Source organism: Heloderma suspectum, chromosome 2 (genome assembly GCF_057233095.1).
Source record: "Heloderma suspectum isolate Gila_16-S chromosome 2, 16-S_ref, whole genome shotgun sequence".
NCBI classification, from domain to species: domain Eukaryota; kingdom Metazoa; phylum Chordata; class Lepidosauria; order Squamata; family Helodermatidae; genus Heloderma; species Heloderma suspectum.
In genome coordinates this window covers 357563606-357586698 of record NC_139459.1, presented here as the reverse complement: position 1 = coordinate 357586698, position 23093 = coordinate 357563606, and the positions used below count along the sequence as shown (strand labels likewise).

General features: G+C 46.0%; 1 protein-coding gene across 1 annotated transcript; it reads right to left on the bottom strand.

The window, feature by feature from the left end:
- Positions 1 to 765: 765 nt before the first annotated feature.
- Positions 766 to 20546, bottom strand: LOC146355542 (vomeronasal type-2 receptor 26-like). The gene is made up of 3 exons (XM_084829936.1): positions 20400 to 20546; positions 2091 to 2334; positions 766 to 1775 (listed from the first exon to the last, which is right to left on the bottom strand). Exons 1-3 carry the CDS (start codon positions 20544 to 20546, stop codon positions 766 to 768), a joined length of 1401 nt encoding a protein of 466 aa, XP_084686062.1.
- Between the last annotated feature and the right edge of the window lie 2547 nt (positions 20547 to 23093).

The window sequence follows — 23093 nt, the reverse complement described above, 5'->3', positions numbered from 1 at the left end:
GGGGAAGTCTGGTGAGACAGTCACATAAGCATAATCAGAAATAAACATGTTGACACAGTCGTGCTCTAAGGAGTCAGCTAATGGGTCAGTCAGTTGACATGTGGCTAACAAAAAATGTAAAGGGGAGGGGGTATAAAAAGACTTATGCTTGCTTAGCTCGGGGTCCAGACTGCTGACTGCTCTGCACCCGTTTTGCAAAACGTTCAATAAAATAGTGTTGGATCCACTGCTGCCTGTCTGGCATCCTTTCTTTCAACCAGAAGCAAGAACTTTTTATCTAACAGTAGTACATTTTGCATTTTAAGTTTGACCAAAGGAGTACAAATACGTCAGACTGTACCTGAACATTTTTGCCAAAAAGTAAGCAAATAGTAACAGTTAGTTGAGTAAATGGGGACATACAAAGCTTTGGGTTTTCTTAAGGATGAGGAGGCTTTTCATCCAAGCTGAAGCTTGGACACCAGCTGAAGCTTTCTGAGACACCAAAGTGGGATCTGAACTGAATCTTCGAAGCACATCCTTAATACTACCTCGGATTCTACTTCACATTCAGGTTGCAATAAAGTGAGTAAAGTGAATCTTTTTTTAAAATGGCCTAGACCATTCCAGTTTCATTCATCATTCATTCATCATTATCTAGTTATTGTTCTGATTTACATGGAGAGAAAAGAGATTGCTTAGAATGGCATACAAAAGAAGTTTGCTTCCAGGCAGGTACATTGGTTTTATTATTTTCTACTGTAGAAAAAAAGATGTACTAGCAAATCAGATGCCATCCTTAAGTTTCATCATTAGATGCTCTTTTTTATTCAAGTCTGGCCTCAATATGATAATGTAGCATTTGGGGAGAAAGATGCAACCCAACAATCCTAAACAGGAAGCCAAGATAGAGAAGACCTGCACAGCTACCATGTATTTCCCTTTGGTGCTCAGATAGGTTGGGACAAAAGACACCCACACACTGCAAAACACCAACATGCTGAAGGTGATCAACTTAGCTTCATTGAAGGCCCCAGGCAGCTTCCTGGCTAGGAAAGCCACTGTGAAACAGACAGCAGCCAGAAAGCCCATGTAGCCAAGGGCAGTATAAAACATGATGACAGACCCTTCGTTACATTGCAGTGTGATTTGCTCAGGCTGGGAATGCATGTCAGAATCTGGAAATGGAGGAGAGGTTCCCAGCCAGATCATGCAGATGCTCATTTGAATACTGGAAGAAGAAATGACAATGGAGTTTGCCAAACTCTTCCCTAGCCATTTCCTCATCCTGTTCCCTGGCTTTGTGGCCATAAATGCCACCACCACTGTGACAGTTTTTGCCAACAAAGAAGAGACAGCGAATGAGAAAATGATGCTGAAGGCAGTTTGTCTGAGAAGGCAGGTCGCCTTCTGGGGCCTCCCGATGAATAGGAAGGAGGACAAGAAGGAAAGCAGGAGGGCAACGAGGAGCATGTAGGTGAGGTCACAGTTGTTGGCTTTGACCACTGGAGTTTCTCGGTATTTAATGAAGATACCTAAGAGAAGACCAGTAGTTAGGGACAAGAATAGGGCAAAGAGAACTAGGATGATTCCCAAAGTTTCTTTATAGGACAAGAAGTTGATCAGCTTAGGAAGACATTTGTCTTGATCCTTGTTTGGATGCTGATCATCTGGACACTTGTTGCAATGGCCTGCATCTGAAAAGAACAAGAGCAGCTGCAGTATCTTTACTGGCCAGCATTCTCCAAAGGCTGGCACCCCCCACCATTCTTGATCATTGCAGTTGTTGATGGGGGCTGATGGGAGTTGAAGTCCAAAATATCTGAAGTGCACTAGGTGGGGAAGGCTGCAATAATCCATATTAAATAACTAATAATCTTCCATTGATTACATTCCCTAGAAGACATGTTAGGGTGGTGAGAGCGTATATGTCACAAGTGTAAGATGAACAAACAACTTGTATTAGGGATGAGAAGAGGCCAGATTTCAAAACTCCCTGCCACAATATGCGGTGATAGCTCTATCTTTTGAAAGCTATTAGAGAAATTCCTGGAGGGTAGTTCTACTCAGGTTTTGTAATTGTTTTGGCTGTATATTCCCTTCAGGTTCACAGGTTGTCATGCCTTTCCCCCTCAAGCCATCCTCTGTCCCTAGTTCTGTGGCCTTGGGGAAAGATTCAGACTCAGGCACAGAACCACTTATAATGTGGGGGCTTCTCAGGTACTGGAGTGCCAGAATGGTGAGCCTGTCTCTGTCTAGCGTCTCAGTGGGGAGCAGGCCGGAGGAGTCGGGCACTTCTTGCCAACATAAGACTACAGCTTGAATGACATGGCTACAGCTTAGGAGGCTGACAGCCTTTTTGTAAGAAACAAACAGGTCAGACAGTCAGCTGAGGAGCATGGGGTTTCTAACCTCTCTCCTTGGGAACCAAGGCATCTAAAGTGAATGGAAGAGAAAGGCCCGTTTAGACATAATTCACATTTACAGACAAAGCTTGCCTGCAGAGATAGGTGGACTGGCAAAGAGCTCTAGGTTCCCCACATTTGTTTAAAAGCTGCTGCACATCTCAGGGAGCTCTGCAGATGCAGCGTTATTAGCAATGGAAATCTTGCTTGCTTGGATATACTGGGACTTGATCTTTTGGCCTGCCTCAACTAGGGATGGTGGAGAAATCCGCCACAGACTCCAGTGAGGCCAGATTCTAAAGAATCCGGCGCCCTGGAGTCCGTGGTGGAACGGACTCCTCCCCCCCGCCACCCCCCAGAATTCTCCCGGGATGGATCTTACCCGGCCGCTGCCTCAGACTACGGATGCAAATGGTGTCCGGCGTAAACGACGCCATTTGCGTCCCTGCTCTTTTTGGTGATAGGCTACATAAATATTTACGTAGCCTATCACTGAAAAGAGCAGGGACGCAAATGGCGTCCGCTACGCTGGACGCCATTTGCATCCGCAGCCCGGCAGCGGATGGAAGTCTGGCTGTGGATGGGCCTGGCCGGTGGCTCTGTGGAGTTGCCGTGGAGCAGAGCCGGCCGGGGAGGATTCCGGGGGGAAGGACAGATCGCCTCCCCCCGCAAGCGGACACCCTGAACCGGACGGATGAGTGGGGTTCGTACACCCCTAGCCTCAACGTCCATGTTCATGGGACTTTGTCTTAGAAATTATTCCTGAACCCTGAACCCAATCGGAGTCCTTCTCCCAGTTTCTGTTTGTATCATCAATTATGCTGTAATATGGGTAGAGGGAGTTTCTGTTTTGCCACGGAACTTAATGCTGGATTTACAAATCTGTCTGTGCTTCTAACTGAACTGATTTATTGGTTCTATAACCTCTGTGAAGTTCCAGGCTATGGACGCTAAATGGACTCTTTGCTCTGGAGTCACCCACCTTCCTGAGTGGAGATTGTTCCTTCTGCACATGGGACACAAGCATAGCAACAGATCGGCTTTCCTTCCTCAGTCGCCTTGGTGTATCCGGGCTGACAACTTTGAGTACATCTAGATAAAGGCACGGTCTGTCCATGAAGACAAAGGGCATGAAGCAAAAGGTGTTGGTTATGAGGTTGCCTTTGCATTGGTGGAAAGTAGTTATACTGTTGGAAAGGGCATAACAGGGAACCTTTAGTTAGACCCACACTTAATTTTATCACCCTGTGACCCCCTTTTGAAGGCTGTAGTGGTGATGATGGAGCAAGGGGAGAGGTGGCCATCAAGGGGAGTGCCGCTGCTGTGCTCCTGCTGCCATGCAAAGGTGGAAAATCTGCCAGTTGGCTTGACTTGGCATGGGCCAAGTCAGGCCAGCTGGTGGATGTCAGACCATGTCAGATGTCTGGGGTGTTGAGCCGGTGAAAGCTCAGGGACCTTCACCCCCCAAATGGATTCCTCCAGCATCCCTACAGTCAAGCACCTTGTTGAAAAGTGAAATATCTGCAAATGGCTGATACATCAAGCAGTCTTCTAGACCCAGATTTAGCCCATCGACCCGCAGTAGAAGGCATTAATCACTTATCTAGCCAATGTCATAAACCAGGAGACAAGGGTCAAGCAAACAGGCCTCATTTTTCCAATAGGAAACTTTTGCATCTGTCCTCAAGCCTCAGTAACTGAAATCTAGTTACCCAAATAAGGCTTGGTGGTGCTCTGGACACATCAGCTGACTAACCCGTATCTAGTTTGAGGCAAATGTGAGCCATTTTACCACTGAAAGGCCTAGCAATCAGGGTGTCCACAGGTGCGACGATGCTTTCAGAAACCTGTTGGCACTCATTAAGCCTCCTATCCCATTGTTTGCACCGATGAGGCTCTCAGGATTATCTTGGCACTAGCAAAGCAACTAAGCACTCTTTATATTTCAATTTTAATTTTAAATAATTTGTTTGTGTTTACTTGGCAGCCAGGGCACACAACAAAGCCACGTGCCAGCTGTTCAGCTGCAGATTTTTTTCAGAATGCCTTTGGCCTCTTGAGGACTAAGAAGCATTCCCAGAAAATGAAGATGGTGGCTGCAGACCTGGGTGTGGCTTGAGGCGTGCCCCCCACCCCAGCTGCCAGAAAAAGCTAAATGAAATAAAAATGCCCCCCTCTCAGTTCTTAGTAAGCGCTGGGTTGGTTGGAGCAATGGGGAATATGTGCCACTGTGGAGAAGTTGGGCTGAGCATTGAAGAAATCTTAGAGTTGTGGGACAATTGAAATATTGGGGTTGATGGTGGGACTACTTGTCTTTTAGCCTCAATATTTTGCCTTCTGTAAAATGCATGTTTTGTGACAGACCATGGCCACAATGACACCCATTTCATGAATGGGCACACCCCCTCTTGGCAGCGATTTTGTGACAACACTCATAACACTTTGGCAAAATTCCAAATCTAACCTCTATCCCAAAAGGATTGTGGATCTGTAGCCTAGTGAACATCACAGCAGGCCTCTGAGGGATCCTTAAAATCATGCTAAACCTTTTAAAATTCATATTCAGTGTGCTATTGTCACTGTAATAAGACGGAAATCACAACCTTTAAGTATTTTGCACAGCACCCAATAAATGAATAGCACTTAAGGCTGCAATTGTATGCCCACTTACTTGGGAGTAAGCCCCACTGAATTTAATGGGACATACTTCAGAGTGACATGTATAGTATTGCCTGTTAAGAGATATTAATGGGCATCAAATGAAACAAGTGTCTTCCCCACCTGGTTAAACAACTTGGGCCACACAATGGCCTTCTCATCAATGGTGAACGTGATCTCAGAAAAGGCAGCTGTCTCTATCCTCCCAACTTCCACTCTAGCTAGGGACTTGTTGGGAAACACCACCCAGTTCACAATATGAAAGTCAGCTGCCAGTTCCCCATTCTCATCCAAATAAACTCCATCCCTGGAGGTATTGGAAAGCAGGAAGTTTCTCAGGAAAGGGTGAAACTAGAATGACATAGAAAAACAAGGCGATTTAGGAAACAGGAAATCCTGTTGCACATGATCTTGGCTCTGAGTATTTTGGAGCTCTAATCTTCAGTGATTCTTTGAGACTCATAAACCTTATTCACATGTTATGCCTGAATATGCCATGTTCATGTGTATGCAGAATCTCTGATTGCATGGAGAGTTCTACAGGTTGTTGAGTAGCAGGGTGGGTGGTACACCAACAGCATCCCCATTTGGAGAGGAGGAGGATAATGTAAGCTGCCTTGGGTTCCTTGCAAGAGGAAAAAAGGCGGGATATAAATGCAATCAATCAATCAATCAATCAATTTGGCCATGGCCACCTTTTCTCAAGAACAAATACTCAAAACTGGAGGGCTGACTGACGGGGGCACCTGATAGACCAGTGATCCCTGCCCTGCCCTGGATTCAGTTCTCCACTCAGCCATGACGCTCACTTCTGACCTAGGGCTTGTCAGCTACTTCACAGGATAGTTGTGAGGACAAAAAGCGGAGGAGGACCCTGCGTGAGCTCCTTGGAGGAAAGGTGGGCTGTAAGGTCGATCGGTGGCTTGCTGTGAACACTTTGCTTCATTCTTTTTGGATAAGGTTGCTCGGATTCTCCTTGACTTGGACTCCAATATTGAGGTAGGTCACAGTGGTGTAACCTCACCAACTGCTTGTCCACTTGTTTTGGAATCGGTTCAGCTTGTGGATCTCTGGGATATGGACAGGGTGTTTGGAGCAGTGAGGGCCGCCACCTGTGTATTAGACCTTTGCCCTTCTTAACTTATTAAATCAACCAAGGTGGGACTCATGCCATGACTAAGGGAAGTGATTAACACCTCTTAGTTGGGGGGCATGGTTCCCTCCTGCTTAAAAGAGGAATTACTGAGACCTTTATTAAAGAAAGCTTCTATTGATCCAAGTGAGCCTTCTTACTATAGCCCAGTCTCAAATATACCATTCTCGGCTAAGGTGATTGAGAATGTGGCAGCCTTGTAACTCCAGATGTATCTGGATGTAGGGATGTCAGAGAATTCTGCCACGGACTCCAGTGAGGCAGGATTCTTTAGAATCTGCCCCCCTGGAATACGTGGCAGAACGCGGCCTCCCCCCCCGCCACCCCGTGGAATCCCCCCAGGACAGAGCTTATCTGGCGGCGGCTCCGGCGGCTCCAGCTGGTCTCCTGGCCACTGCCAGGCTTCTGCAGCTGCAAATGGTGTCCGTCTTAGCGGCCACCATTTGCGTGGCTAGCTTTGTTCATGATAGGCTACGTAAATACCTACGTAGCCTATTACGGCAAAGAGCAGGGGTGCAAATGGCAACCGCTACGCCATTTGCACCCCTGCTCTTTGCCGTTATAGGCTACGTAAGTATTTACGTAGCCTATCACTTCAAAAGGCAGCCATGCAAATGGCGTAGCGGCTGCCATCTGCGTGGCTGCCTTTTGCTGTGATATGCTATGTAAATACTTACATAGCCTATCACGGCTTACTGCAAGGACGCAAATGGCAGCCGCTACGATGGAGCCAGAACTCCGGCTGCGGCTGGAGCCGCCATGGAGCAGAGCCGGCTGGGGAGGATTCCGGGGGGGAGGGACGGAGTGCCTCTACCCCACCGTGGATTGCCTAGCACGAAGCCAGGTAAGGCTTTCGTACATCCCTATCTGGATGAAATGGATTTTCTGGAGCTATTTCAATTCAATCAGGCTATCATTGGGGATTTGATGACCTACATTCAGAACTGGATGCGCAGAGCATGACCCTATTAGTTCCCTTTGACCACTTGGGGACCTTTGATACCATCAACAATGGTAACCTTCTGGAATGCCTTCCACGGATGGGCCTTGAAGTGTTTATTTTCAGAAATTCTGATCCTTTCTGTTGGACTGTGTCCAGAAGGAGGTGCTCGGGGATTAATGTTCTTCTCTACTGCCATTCACCTGTGGTGTCCCACAGAGTTCTATCTTGTCTCCCATGCTGGTTAATATGTACATGAAACACTGGGAGAACATTCAGAGCTTTGGAGCAAGACGCCACGAACATGTTGATGACACCCATTTCTATTGCTCTTTGTCATCTAACACAAAGGAAGCAGTCAAAACCCTTGAACATTCCCTGGGTTTGAAAATGGGCTGGATGAGAGTGAACAACCTGAGGTTTAATCCACAAAAGACAAAGGTGTTGTTGGTCATTAGAAAGCCTGATTCAGGGACTGGGATTCAACCTGTTTTGGAAAGGGTTGTGCTTGCCCTGAAGGATCCGATCTGTAACCTAGGAGTGCTCCTTGATCCTATGCTGTCCCTGGATGCTCAGGTGGGGGTAGCAGTGGCAAGCAGTGGATGTTCCTGATTATGCTTGGTGCACCAGCTGCAAACTTTCTTGCAGCAGCAGTTGATGTGGCAGCAGTTATCCATGCCTGGGTTGCATCACGCTGGGGCTACATGGGGCTGAAGAGTGTCTAGAAAAATCAACTAGTGTATAATATGGCACGCAGGCTGCTAACCAGTACGCTGATGAAACACGATCTCTCCTTTCCATCTAAATCCAAAGATGCTGTTCTGATTCTAAATCTGTGCTTGATGTTCAGAATGGCCTGGATGAGGGCAAACAAATGGAAATTAATCCAGACAGAGGTGCTTTTGGTCAGTTGAAAGGCAGATCAGGGAATAGGGATTCAAGCTGTGTTGGATGGGGTTGTAGTTCCCTGGGAGACTCAGGTTCACAGTTGGGGTGTGCTCTTGGACTTGAACTGGGATGCCCAGGTCTCTGCAGTGGCCAGGAGTGCATTTGTGTAGCTGAGGCTAGTGTGGCAACTGTGTCCATTCTTAGAAATTTCTGATCTGGCCACAGTCACGCTTGCCTTAGTTATATACCACTTGGACTAGTGTCACTGTGTGGGACTACCTTGGAAAACTGTTCAGAAACTTCAGCTGATCCAGAATGCTGTAGCCAGACTGTTGACTGGGGCCAGTTACAAGGAGCATGTGACTCCCTTTTACAACAGCTTCAATGGCTACCAGTCTGTTTCTGGGCAGAATTCAAAGTGCTGGTTATGACCTATAAAGCCCTATGTTGTTGTTCAGTCATTCAGTCGTGTCCAACTCTTCGTGACCCCATGGACCATAGCACGCCAGGCCTTCCTGTCCTGCGCTCTCTCCCGGAGCGTGCTCAAGTCCATATTCATTGCATCAGTGATGCTATCTAGCCATCTCATAAAGCCCTATACAGCTTGTGAAAACACTACCTAAAAGACCACCTTCTCCCATACAAGTGTGCCCAGTTCTTAAGATCCTCTGGATAGGCTCTTCTTTCGAGATCACTGCCTTCAGAGGGGCGTTTGATGGTGACCCAAGGCAGGGCCTTTTCAGTGGCTGCTTCCAGGCTGTGGAACTCCCACCCAAGGGAGGCTAGCTTCTCTCCTTCTCTGCTGGACTTCTGCTGGCAGGAAAAGTCCACTTTATTCAAGAAGGCCTCGGGCCTGTAAGTAAGCCTGTGGGATTGGGTGCTGTTTTTTTTTTAAAGAATTAAAGTTTTTTTTTTTAAAAAAATCTGTAATAGTTGTGTTTTTATTGTATTGTATTGTTTTAATCCATTTGAATTGTGCCTGTAAGCTGCCTTGAGTTCCATTTTCTTGGAAGAAATGTAGGGTGCAAATCAAATAAATACATAAATAAATTACCATTGCACACTATCAGGACCCTATTCCAGCTGTCCTGAAAGACCTGCACTGGTTTCCAGTTGCTATCCAGGCACAGTTCAAAGTGATGGCTTTAACCTTTATAGTTGGCATGTCTTGATTTTTAAAAAACCTGTTCCTTCTGTGGATTGTCAAGTGCTTTGTGGATTGTCAAGCACTTTTTGTTCCGTCATCCACTCCTGGATGGAACTGGATAATTTTGAGGGATGTATGAGAATTTCGTTCCTGTGCAAATGTGCATTTGGGCAATGAGGACTTGCACCACTGCCCCTGAACATTACTGTGTATTTGCCACAAATCCACCCCCAAAGTCAAACACTGGCTTGCAAGCCCATGGAATCTGCAGGACTAAGAAAAGGCTGGTCCACTGTAGAAGCTGCAGGTGAGATTCACAGAAATCCAAACTCACTTGAATCCATTGCGGATTTCTCCAAGATCCAGATTTAAAGCCCTACATGGCTGAGGACCTGGCTGTCTAAGGGATTGCCAGTCTCACTGGAAACCCGTTTGGCTATTAAGATCAGCAGGAGAAGGCCTTTTAGGGGTTCCATTACATGGAAAGGCCCATTTGTCAGGCATACTTGAAAAGGTTTTCTCCTGTACTGAACCTCTTAGGGACCTTATTATATTTAGCAGTATATAGGTGTTATGAATTGCTCCCAAACTATGGATGATCACTCTGAAGAACTACGGTTGGTCGGACTTGGTCCCCACTGTTTTGATCTTTAGAAATGGTTTTAATATGCATCTGTCAAATTAAGCATTTAGAAATATTTAGTTCTTATGTTTAATGTGTTTAATGGTTTTCTTTAAAATGGTTGCATGTTTTTGTTGTTTCAAATCATTGCTCACCATCTTGATGGCCGTTTAGAGGATAAGGCTGAATAAAAATGCTAGTAATACATAAAGTAATCAATAAACAATATATGTGAAGGAGGAGAAATACCTGCCATGATTGCATCCTTTGAAGTGCCAGCCTGTCTCCACCCACCATCCGATGCGATTGGGATGAGTGTGCAGCATTTAAGGTCTGTGCTAGAGCCTGGATGGAGTTGTAGATACTGTAGGCATCTTGAGACAAGATCTTTTCAGTCACATGCTGGGGCAGGTTTTCCCAATTCTCTTTTTCTGTACATCTTTTCCAGACTTTCACAGACAACACATGCTTGGAATAGGAACAATGAAATGCTCTTTCCCCAAACTGCTGCATTGCAAAGAAAAGGGTGTCCAAATTGTCATATTGTGTCCTTCTGTTTGTGTGGATTATGAAGGACAAAGAAACTTGGGAGTGCTGGAGATCAACCATTTTGTAAAACAATCTCACACTGAGGTCTTGCAGAGCTGTTGCAATCCAAACTTTCCCCACAGCTGATTTTTTGAGAAGTTCAGCTACATGCAACATTGCTCCTAGAGTTAACAAGATTTGAGAGTCTGATGGACAAACAACTACATTGACTGTAATGTCCAGTAGGTCCGAAATTAGGTTCTTCCTTAGTGTTCCCAAATTCAACGCTGCTGGGATGCTTTCTGAGAAAGCAATGCAAATACTGTTCTTTGTGACCACAGGTGGAAAGGTGCTCATGAATCGTTCTCCATTGTCATTGTCTGGAGCAATGAGACCGATCCATGTCCATCTGAAATGCAGGAGCAGCTTGACAATCCCCAGGTAAGGAGGTTCTTGCTTTGGGACCATCCGGTAAAAGAAAGGAAACTTGTGTCTCTCCTTAGGAACCTGACTAACAACCCCGTAGCTGACCTAGTAAGAAGAGAAAGAGACTGATTTTTAGTCTTGCTTTTAAGATCAAGAACCCAGATGCATGTTAACCTGCCCGTAATACTAGACCCTGGGTAATCCCATTAAGCTGAATTGTGCATTATTCAGGACTGACAGAAGGAAGCACTTTCACAGATGGCATAGTTAAGCTACAGAAGTCACTACTACAAGATGTAGTGATGACCAATAACATTGATGGCTTTTAAAAGAGATTAGGCAAATTCATGGAGGATAAGGCTATCAGTGACTACTTATTCCCTCCAAAACTGAGGCCTCATGTCTCTGTATACCATTTGCTGGGGAGCATGATTGGGAGGGTCCTACTGCTCACATGTCCTGCTTTTGGCCTTCCCACAGCCAACTGGTTGGCCACTGTGCAAAGAGAATTCTGGACAAGATAGGACTTCGGACTGATTCAACATGGCTCTTCTCATGTTCTTCTGGAAATTGGCAGGTTTGCTCCCCTCAGAAGAGGCAACTATCCCTGCAAATGCCACCTAATCCTCTCAAGAAACAAGAAAAAGTTACTGGCACGTGTGTTTCTGTGTGATGATAAAAACGGTCACAGGTGCAGTAAGTGAAAAAGTGCTGAAAATTGACACATCCGTCCTTTTTACTCCAAACTGCAGCTCGGCCTATCATATATTTCCTTCACATTCTGGTGAAAACTACGGATGTATGTTATTCTGGCTTGTCAAGGGGGTGTGCCTTTCATTGGTTTTGTGAAGTTCTGAGCAGCGGATCAAAAGGCATTAAAATTTTTTCTGCCCCATGGAAGCCTATGGCAGCAATGGCTGGCAAAGTTATGTTGGGCATGCTCCGTTTCACTCTGAGGCTAGAATGCTGCCTGTGCACCAGTGTTTTGAGAGGAATTCCGGTGCACTTGTGTGTGAATCTGAAGACTGAGAGAATCGCTCTCACTCATTGATTGACCACTGGTGGAGAGGACGGAGGGAGAGGGTATGGTGGAATCTTCTGCGGGTTTACTCAGAAGTAAGGCTTTCTGAACTTGAAGGCACATATCTATTCATTTCCACAACATACCCAGCTAATGGTGGTTGAGTGTGTGTGTGTGTGTGTGTGTATGTGTGTGTGTGTGTGAGTGCGTGTGTTTCACAATGATTCCCCAAGTTGGAAATACTGCATGGCTATTGTATCAGTATGGTGCAAGCGTGAAGACTTGTAAGGACCTGTAGTAAAGTGCATGGAACAGACTCCAGTGAATGAAAAATCTATATTTTTAGGAGAGGGCATCTGGACCTTCAAGGCAGCATGGGAAAATGAACCACCTATTGTTACGCACATCAGAAGAGCCATGCTGGATCAGACCAAGGGTCCATCTACTCCAGCAGACTGTTCACACGGTGACCAACCAGCTGTTGACCAGGAAACCCCAAGCAGGGGACAGGTGCAACAGCACCCTCCCAACATCAACTGGTGTGTATGGGCTCACTGCCTCTGGTCCTGGAGGTAGCACATGGCCCTCCAGCCTAGTAGCCATTGATGGACTTCTCCTCCAGGAATTTCTCTAACCCCCTTCCAAAGCCATCCAAGTTGGTAGCACTCCCTACATCGTGAGGGTGCAAATGCCATCGTTTGACTGGGCACTGTGTGAAGAAGCCCTTCTGTTTATCTGTCCTGAATCTCCCAGCAATCTGCTTCATGGGATGACCTCAGGTTCTAGTACTATGACAGAGGGAGAGAAAAAGCTCTGTCAGCTGCTACTGTTAAGATGGCTGATTGTAGGAAAGAGGCTCTAGGTCTATACTGTTTTATATTCAAATAAATAGTTTAACTTAATTCGTTGGACACTGTGTCTGTTTGTTGCTCACATCAGAACCCGGCGGGATGGTGAAACAGCGGGAGATGCTGGGCTGAGAGTCGTCTTGCTGTTAGTGATGTGGAGTGTGGTGCTTGCAGCTGCCTTTCCCAGCACCACTCTGATCCATGATTTTTCCAGCAATGAGAAATGTCAAAGATGCTGAATGCACCCATGTCATAGATTTTTAAGAGGCACCAAGGCCTGTGCATCTTGGCAGTGTGCTGGCAGAGAATGCTTTATCCTTCCACTTTCTGCCACTTTTTATCTGCAGCACCATACCGCCCAACCTGGTGGGTGTCTCCATGAGCGATTTACTGCGAGTTTGCTGCGTTGGGAGGTTGTTCAGGGCACATGATGTCATGGCCATCCCGCAGCCACCCCAGAGGTTTGTGCAGAAAAAACGGTTTTTCTGAGACTACTTTTAGTCTGATAGTTCTCCTTAATTCAGGTTGTGTTTGCTTCTGTTGCAGTATGCACCAACCATGATAGCCCTGCCCAGGGGTGTGTCTTTTACCTGGCCATGACCTCACTCATCCCTGTCAGGGGGTGTTTCCCCATTGTTTCTACCATGTCGTGCACTGAGTGGGTGTAGCTATACCCCTGTAGCATTACTGCACTATCACAAAATAGTGCATTTGAACAGGAGTAGCTATACCTGTTTTTGTGCTAGTGCTGTTTCAGAGGGACAGTAATAACAACAAAATTGGGAGGAATCGGGGATAGGCTGTGGAGGCAGGCTATAACACACAGTGGCCAGAGAAAGGGTGGAAGAAGGCGAGAGTGGGAAAGGGTGGGTGGGAGGGAACAGACTCTCTAGGTGATGACATGGATGAGGCTCCACCCAGTTGTCATCCAAACAATTCACAGTAAATTGCCATGTGACTTGCTGAGAGCCCCAGGCTTGCTTTGGGATAATCCAAGCTTTCAAGCCCTGTGTGTCCCCAGACGGAGCAGATTTGACTCCAGTAAAAACCGCAGCAAAGTGGGGAGTGAACTAAAACCACACAGTGGAGATCCCCCCCCCCTGCCCTGCTGTTTCCCACCGTGCATCTCAAGTTTAAAAGCAACCACAGATAGGTCCTTCAGCACACATGCTGGTGAAAATGTCCATGAGGCAGAGAAGGAATATTTTTCCTTTGTACCCTGAACCAATTCTATCCCAGCCAGGCAGATGCCAAAGCAACAGCAAATATCATGCGGTATGCCTGCTGGTGGAAATCTCATTGTTGTGGCCAAAGAACGTTTTACCTATTCATCATCGTGCAGTGCCAAATCTAGAATAAGAAACTTGAACGCCCGTGTAATTCAGTCTTACCATCATGCCACACACACAAAAGGACATGGATGCTAAGGGTTGCTAGAAGAGGGGCCCCTCTCACTGTTTCATCCATTATAGCCATCTTTAAAAATTTCCCATGATAGTCAATGGGAGCACAAAATGTCAGATTTCTGTAACTTGCCTCTCATTCGGTACCACGTCAAAGCAAACAGACTTCGAATTGGTCCAAGCAGAATCAGGCTGTGTTCTGAAGTGCCAAATCGGGGTTGGTTCAGGAGCTGTGGGAGCACCTCAGTGTTTTCCTCTCTCCCCAGCAGAGGTCAACAGCGACTCCCTGTTCCAAGAGGGAAAGTGAGGGAGGGAGGGGAATTTCACATTCGGTGTATAAACTGGGGGAAAAGGGTTAATATTACCAAAAAGTGGAGCCTTGTCCACAAAGGTAAACACCATAATTAATTCAGATGCCATAAGATTGTTCGTCCATATTACAAAAGGGAAGTGGTTGTAAGGTAATTTAATTCTGAGACAGATTATTACCAGGACAGCAGTGATGGTGTATTGGCCCCAGGCCTGGCTGGCTGATGCTGTAAATTATGTTACAAGTGCAAACTGAGACTGTTTTCCTGTTTGAGACCCCAGCAGAAAAAAGCTGACCTGAGTTATTTGTCGCCCCTGACAAAGCAAAGATTTGGTTGCCCTTTATGTCATTGTGTCTTGTTTCATACCCAGGACTTACAAATACAAACAAACTGTGAAGCTTTACTTTCAAGTCCTGCAAATCACCCTGCCGCCTCCCAAAGAAGATTGATGGCTGCGTAAAGAATGCAAGTATAAGGCGACCCTCATCGCCCTGCAGCGACCTGAGTTTCAGGCTTGTTGTTTTTGTGTGCCAGGTTGAGGGAGAAGAAGGGTGTGTGTGTCATGTTGTGAATCCCTGGCTAGCCTGTCTAGTGATTGATAGCCCCAAGAGTTTTCCCCTCACGCAAGCCTCAGTTTCCTTAGACCTTGTTTGAGAAGCATTGAAAAGTTCAGTTGTTGTTCCCTTGCTGTTAAGAGCCCTGCAGCAGGTGATTGCAGGGCCTGGAAGGTGAGATGGCAATGAGACATTCAGTGCGGCTGATTATGCTTAGAGTTTATTCCTTGGGGGTGGAGTGGCTACCATAATGTACAAAGTGAATATCTTTAGAAGAGCAGTGGACATGGCATTGAATACCACCGCTGAGGCACTAGAAGCCATTGGAACAGAGTTGACAAGCATGAGAACTGCGATTTTGCAGTGGCCCAAGACAGTATTGGTGCCATGTTGCAGCAGGAATGCTGCGTGTACATTCCTGACAAGCAGTGTGATAAATCATGGTAGAAGAGCTTTGCATGTGCAAAATGAGAAGATACATCACCTGGAGGAGGACTCCCTCTTCAAACTGATTTCGGATTAGTTTCAAGGAATCAGGGGTTGTGGTGGGGGGTAGTGGTGGAAGCAAGTGGTTGCAGTAACTGTGACTATCATATGTAGTTTTATAGCTTTGTGTGCTTGCTCATATGGCTGTCATATTTTAAAATATACAGTAGTTATCAATCCCCTGATGATCAAACGACAGGGCAAAGAAGATCCGGCCCTCTGGGTAAAAAGAGATTGTGATGCGCAGACTGGTATCATCCTCTGATCATCTGAGGGTGGAATGTATTGGCCCCAGGCCTGTAACCAAGTAATCTATAGTTTTAGAGGGGCCTAGAGATCCATAGTGCTCTCTTTAAGTTCATTATAAGTGCAATTTCCTTGCTAGTGGGCCTCTGAGCATGTGAGATGAGTCAAAGGTTGATAGCGTGGCCTCAGCACATTCCGTGCTAATGAAGGCTAGTATCTTATCAGAGCCTAGGATGTGCCTGAGAAGTGAGGCTATAGTTATGCCAAGTTACAGGTGGCTATGCTGAGAAAGTTCTGATGGTTTTCCTTCTGACCAAGCACTGTTAGTCTATGCTGGGAAAGTTGCAGATGAACACTAATTAACGCTTGCTGCTGTCATGCTGCCTCACGGCTGACAGGTATGGTATAAAACCCATTTTACCCCATGGCTCTAGGTTCAGAGAAGCTGTCTGATCCAACCATTGGATCTGATGTGCTGTAAGTACTCAATAAGTCTCCTTGTAAGCAAACCTGGGTCTGGCTTATCATTATCTTATCATTATCCATTAAGGTTTGGCACCTCCAAACCTTAGCAGCCCACGGCCAGGGCATACAGATGGTAATGTTAATGCCCATCAGTAAATGGAGCTTTCCGCCCTGTTCAGTGATGATCAGGGTGGGTGGGTCTTTCTAATCTTTATTAAATCAAAATATTTTGATTAATCTTTCTGAAATTTTCAGATGCCAGAAAGAAATGTTCATTGTGCATGCTCTGAAAATGTTGTGGGGGAAAGAGCAGTTTAAAGCAAAAAAGCAAAACACACACGACACACGCATGCACGTGCACACACACACACACAACCCACCTATCCGTCTGTCAAAAGTGGTGTCGAAAAAAAGACGGGTGACCATTTTGTAGTCAGTTCCTGAAGGGACCACAACGTTTTAACCAGAAACAATGAAGGCTTTCCATTTTTCTTGTACTGGAGTTTGTGGGAAAGTATTTTTCTCAAAGTTCCATTTCATTCAGTCTTTAAAATAAACTTTTCTACATGTAATGATAGTCAGTGGGATTAACCCTAAGCATGGGCATGCTCAGTAGCAATCTCTCTCTCTCTCTCTGCCCTCCTCCCTGATCACAGCTGAGTTAGAATGTGGAGAGGAGGGGAGAACTGTTGTTTTCTTCATATTATTTGTGGCTGAGAAGGAGAAAGAGACGATGATGCTGTTTACTGGGTTGGTGAGGGAGCTGAATCTGTTGAGAAAGGTGGGCTGGTGGGGACCCCCCTCCCCAGTTCTGCTGACATTCTGACGCATGAGGAGGACTCTCTTTACTCTTTGATTTCCCAGCAGATTCAACCTTCTGCCCCGGACCACCAAGCAGCACACCAAACAAACCTTGATAAGAGAGGGAGGGACTCCTTGTACAGTGGTTAGATCATAGACACCACTGCTGTGTTGGCCATAGTTAAGGTATTCAGTAAAATGAGCATTCGATCCTTAAAAGAGGTGATCGGGTGTGTCATTCTAGCCTTCACAGAATTGAAACAGTTTCAATCTTGCTGAACGGCACAGGTGCCAGAAAGAAGTATTGGTACAGGTGCCAGAAAGAAGAGTATGAAATTTTCATACTCCGAAAATTTCAGGAAGAGTGGTGAAAGTTTGAGGGAGAAATAGCAGTTTAAAGCAAAAAGCAGAAAACAAAAAAACCCTCCCTCTCTCAAAAGTGACTCATAGACTGTTAGCCTAACCTGCCTCACAGGGCTGTAATGAGGCCAAAATGTTGTGCGGATGAAGGTGGCACATGCCGAGGAACCAAGCAGATTAACTAGTGTTTCTTAATTCCAGTACAACGATCATTCACGCAGTCTCCAAACACAGACACAAAAGGTGAAATGGCTCCTTCTCAATTGTTGTTGTTGTTCAGTCGTTCAGTCGTGTCCGACTCTTCGTGACCCCATGGACCATAGCACGCCAGGCCTTCCTGTCCTGTGCTCTCTCCCGGAGTGTGCTCAAGTTCATATTCATTGCATCCGTGATGCTATCTAGCCATCTCATCCTCTGCCGTCCCCTTCTCCTTTTGCCTTCAGTCTTTCCCAGCATCAGGGTCTTTTCCAGGGAGTTTTCTCTTCGCATTAGGTGGCCAAAATATTGGAGCTTCAGCTTCAGTATCTGTCCTTCCAATGAGCACTCAGGGTTGATTTCCTTTAGGATGGACTGATTTGACCTCCTTGCAGTCCAGGGGACTCGGAAGAGTCTTCTCCAGCACCACAGTTCGAAAGCATCAATTCTTCGGCGCTCAGCCTTCCTTATAGTCCAGCTCTCACAGCCATACATTACTACTGGGAAAACCATAGCTTTGATTATGTGGACCTTTGTCGGCAAGGTGATGTCTCTGCTTCTTACTATGCTGTCTAGGTTGGCCATAGCTTTCCTCCCAAGGAGCAAGCGTCTTTTAATTTCATGGCTACAGTCACCGTCTGCGGTGATCTTGGAGCCCAAGAAAGTAAAATCTGTCACTGCTTCCATTTCTTCCCCTTCTATATGCCAGGAAGTGATGGGGCCAGATGCCATGATCTTCGTTTTTTTAATGTTGAGTTTCAAACCAGCTTTTGCACTCTCCTCTTTCACCCTCAACAAGAGGCTCTTGAGATCCTCTTCGCTTTCTGCCATTAGGGTGGTATCGTCTGCATATCGGAGGTTGTTGATAATTCTCCCAGCTATCTTAATTCCGACCTCTGATTCATCCAACCCAGCATTTCTCATGATGTACTCTGCATATAAGTTAAATAAGCAGGGTGACAATATGCAGCCTTGTCGTACTCCTTTCCCAATTTTGAACCAATCGGTTGTTCCATGTCTGGTTCTTACTGTTGCTTCTTGACCCTCGTACAGGTTTCTCAGGAGACAGGTAAGGTGGTCTGTTACTCCCATCACTTTCAGAATTTGCCACAGTTTGTTGTGATCCACACAATCAAAGGCTTTAGCGTAGTCAATGAAGCAGAAATAGACGTTTTTCTGGAATTCTCTTGCTTTCTCCATGATGCAGCGAATGTTGGCGATTTGATCTCTAGTTCCTCTGCCTCTTCTAAATCCAGCTTGTACTTCCGGTAGTTCTCGGTTCACATACTGCTGAAGCCTAGCTTGTAGGATTTTGAGCATCACCTTGCTGGCATGTGAAATGAGCGCAATGGTGCGGTAGTTTGAACACTCTTTGGCGTTGCCCTTCTTTGGAATTGGAATGTAAACTGACCTTTTCCAGTCTTGTGGCCACTGTTGAGTGTTCCAGATTTGTTGGCATATTGAATGCAGCACTTTAACAGCATCATGTTTTAGGATTTTAAATAGCTCAGCTGGAATACTGTCATCTCCGCTAGCTTTGTTGTTACTAATGCTTCCTAAGGCCCACTTGACTTCACTCTCGAGGATGTCCGGCTCAAGTTCAGTGACCGCACTATCATGGCTATCAGGGACATTCAGATCTTTCCTGTATAGTTCTTCTGTGTATTCTTGCCACCTCTTCTTAATCTCATCTGCTTCTGTTAGGTCCCTGCCTTCTTTGTCCTTTATCATGCCCGTCTTTGCACAAAACGTTCCCTTGAGATCTCCAATTTTCTTGAAGAGATCTCTAGTCTTTCCCATTCTGTTGTTTTCCTCGATTTCTTTGCATTGTTCATTTAAGAAGGCCTTCTTCTCTCTCCTTGCTATTCTCTGGAACTCTGCATTCAGTTGGGTATATCTTCCCCTTTCTCCCTTGCTTTTCGCTTCCCTTCTTTCGTGAGCTACTTGTAAAGCCTCATCAGACAGCCACTTGGCTTTCTTGCATGTCTTTTTCTTTGGGATGGATTTCGGTGCTGCCTCCTGAACAATGTTACGGACCTCCGTCCATAGTTCCTCAGGCACTCTGTCTATCAGGTCTAATCCCTGAAATCTATTCCTCACCTCCACTGTATATTCATCAGGGATATGATTTAGGTCATACCTGAACGGTTTAGTGGTTTTCCCGACGTTCTTCAATTTAAGCCGAAATTTTGCAAGAAGCAGCTCATGATCTGAGCCACAGTCAGCTCCAGGTCTTGTTTTGACTGACTGTATGGAGCTTCTCCATCTTTGGCTGCAAAGGACATAATCAATCTGATTTCGATATTGACCATCTGGTGACGTCCATGTGTAGAGTCGCCTCTTGTGCTGTTGGAAAAGAGTGTTTGCTATGATCAGCATGTTCTCTTGGCAAAACTCTATTAGCTTTTGTCCTGCTTCATTTTGTACACCAAGGCCATGCCTGCCTGTTATCCCGGTGATTTCTTGACTTCCTACTTTAGCATTCCAATCCCCTATGATGAAGAGGACATCTTTTTTTGGTGTTAGTTCTAGAAGGTGTTGTAGGTCTTCATAGAACCGATCAACCTCAGCTTCTACGGCATCAGTGGTTGGGGCATAGACTTGAATTACTGTGATGTTGAATGGTTTGCCTTGGATTCGTACTGAGATCATTCTATCATTTTTAAGATTGTACCCCAGTACTGCTTTTCCCACCCTTTTGTTGACTATGAGTGCTACTCCATTTCTTCTAAGGGATTCTTGCCCACAATAGTAGATATGATGGTCACCTGAATTTTAAATCCTGCTGAGACTGGCTACTGAAAAGTTAAAATGAGTATCATCGAGTTGCAGAGAGAGCATAACTTCTGGGGCTCATTTATTAATTTAAAGTGGATCAACCTGTCTACCCCTTTGCCACCTACTGGGTTTCTCTGAAGACACTGCAAAATGGAATTAGTCTCAGCATCCCTCCCTGTTCATACCTGTGGGATTTTGAAGATGTCAAGCATGTTTGAAATCTGCTGGGAGAGTTCAGAGTCGGCCCCTTGAAGAACCGCTAGCAGGTTATTCTGTCTCCCACAGCTGAAGTTTGGAACATGCTGCTGCCCGACAGAGAGCAGGTCTGCCATGGCCTCGTAAGTCATTCTTCCACTGACATAGTTCTCATAGATGTTGTAGCCCAGGGTGACATTGGGCAAGAGCCGCGGATTCTGGTTGATCTCATGAATGGCAAACAGGAAGGGCAGGAGGTACCAGTACCTCATACCATCTAGACTGGAACAGAAATAGACGCTATCAGATTTTCATTCTCTAGTCCATGAAAACGTATCACATTCCTGCATCATGTACTAAAAGGGCAATAGAAATCTCTGTACTTTACTCTAAGAACTACACTCTCATTGACACCAGTGGGAACTTCTTCCCAATGCAAAGAGCAGTATTGGTGTGTGTGTGTGTGTGTGTGTATGTGATTTTTGGGGGACCAAGTCAGGGAGAGACAGGGTTGCAATCCTCTTCCCCACCCCCTGCACTCTTAGGTCTGTCTACCCTTCCTGGCATCTATCAAACATGGGCTTCCCTCAGGCAGCTGCTTGGCTGTGTGAACCGAATGCTGGACTAGACTGGGGTTTGGTCTGATCCAGCAGGGCTCTTCCTGTCTTCTTATGTAACGAAATGGGGCTTGCTTCTGCTGCCCTGATGCTAAACACATTTACTTTGGAATCAGCACCACTTCGTTGTAAAAAAAGAAAAAGAAAGGATAATGTATGTATATAAATAATAAAATGAGTATCTCTAACAGCGTACATAATCCCAGCTGATTATAGCCCCAAACATACTTTTAAAAATAATAAGAAAAAAGGATGCTGCAGCAAACAGTGTTAGCCCCTGATGGCCCCAGCATGACGCTGTTCCCGTCAGGTGGTGCCCAGGGATGTCAGATGCCAACACCAGTCCTGACAGAAGAGCTCAAAATGGTTTTACAGAAGAGCTCACTGTATGGTTCAAAGACAGCCAGTGCAATGCAGTCCTTAGAGTGACTTGGAGTTCGACTTGGAGTTGGGAATCCTGGGTTCTAGTCCCACTCGGCCATAAAGGGCACTGGGTGACTTTGGGACAGTGACTGGCTCTCAGCAAAACCTTCCTTGCAGGGTTGATGTGACGATAAAATGGAGAGGGGGATTAGCTGCCTCGGATTCCTTGTAGGAAAGGTGGGATATAAATGTAACAAACAAAGTAACAAAATGAACCCCACGAGCTGAGGCATTTGAAATTACAGGCTCTGTACTAACTAGATGGTGCCTGAGCATTCGTTCATCCACCCCTAGAATCCTTTCAGTGTGGGAAAGCAGATCAAAGTAAGGAAGGGATTTACCAGAGGCAGCTACCCAAAAAGGGAGATCCACTACCCTGCTCCCCCCACCCCCCTTGGAAAGGAAAAGCTGGAGACTATGAATTAGGAGATGGGCACATCATCACTTACGAGGCAAATCTGGCATAGGGGGGCTCCAAGAAAACGTATGGCTTAAATTCAGTGTTTGCTGTAGATGTGATCCCACTAATCACGTACTCTCCGGGCCTGTAATAATTCAATGGGTCGTTCTGATTACTTATCAGCTTCAAGGGGCATTTTGTTTTCAGCATCCCGCAAGGAACAGGGGGCAGCAGGACAAGCAGCAGCAGCAGCACCATGCTGGAGATGCTGGCTACAGTCTCTCTCTGTCTCTCTCTGTCTCTGTCTGTCTGTCTGTCTCTCTCTCTCTCACACACACACACACACACACGCACTCAGATGTGACTGGTCTCAGAAACACATAACTGGAAGCCAAACTCTCTCACAGCTGTAGAGACATTGTTAATAAAGACAGAGTCCAACATGGCCTCAGATCTGGAGGCAATGGTCTTAAACCTCACACTGACACTGTCCCTGCCTCCCCTAAATCTCGCCCCAGGCTCTGAGAGGCACAGGAGGTATTTATGCATCAGCTTTTCAGGCTTCATATATGATGAGTCAACAAGAACTGCTCTTGATTTGAGGTCTGCTGCATCAGTTTCCAAAGTCACCTTCAGAAATAAAAATCCCTCGAGCTTTGATGGGAAGTAGAATAAATGACCATGATTCTGATAATTATAAGGGAGGAAAATCACTGCCGCAACATCACTGCCTGTCTGTGTGGCTATTTGCGTTCCCCTTATTTTCGCCATAGTCTACGTAAATGTTTACGTAGACTAGACATGCCAAAATAAGGAACGCAAATGGCGGCGCCCATGGGCGCCGCCATTTGCGTACGTGCGTTTTTTTGTTTTTTGTTTACTTAGCCGTGATAGGCTACGTAAACATTTACGTAGCCTATCACGGTATTTTTTAAAAATCTAGCCGTGGTAGGCTATGTAAATCTTTATGTAGCCTATCACGTTTTTTTGTTTTTGTTTTTTTTACTGGAAATGGCGGCGGTAGCAGCCAGTCGGAAGACCGGCTGCTGCCGCCGCCGCACTGCCGCCGCACTGCCGCCGCACTGCCGCCGCACTGCCGCCGGAGCTGCCACTGCCAGGAGGATTCGCCCAAGGTAAGTCCCGTCCCGGGGGGTGGCAGGGGGTGGCAGACCGTTTCGCCACCAATTTTGGCGAAAAATTGCCAAAATTCCCCGAGATTCGTGGTGAAATTCTCTGACATCCCT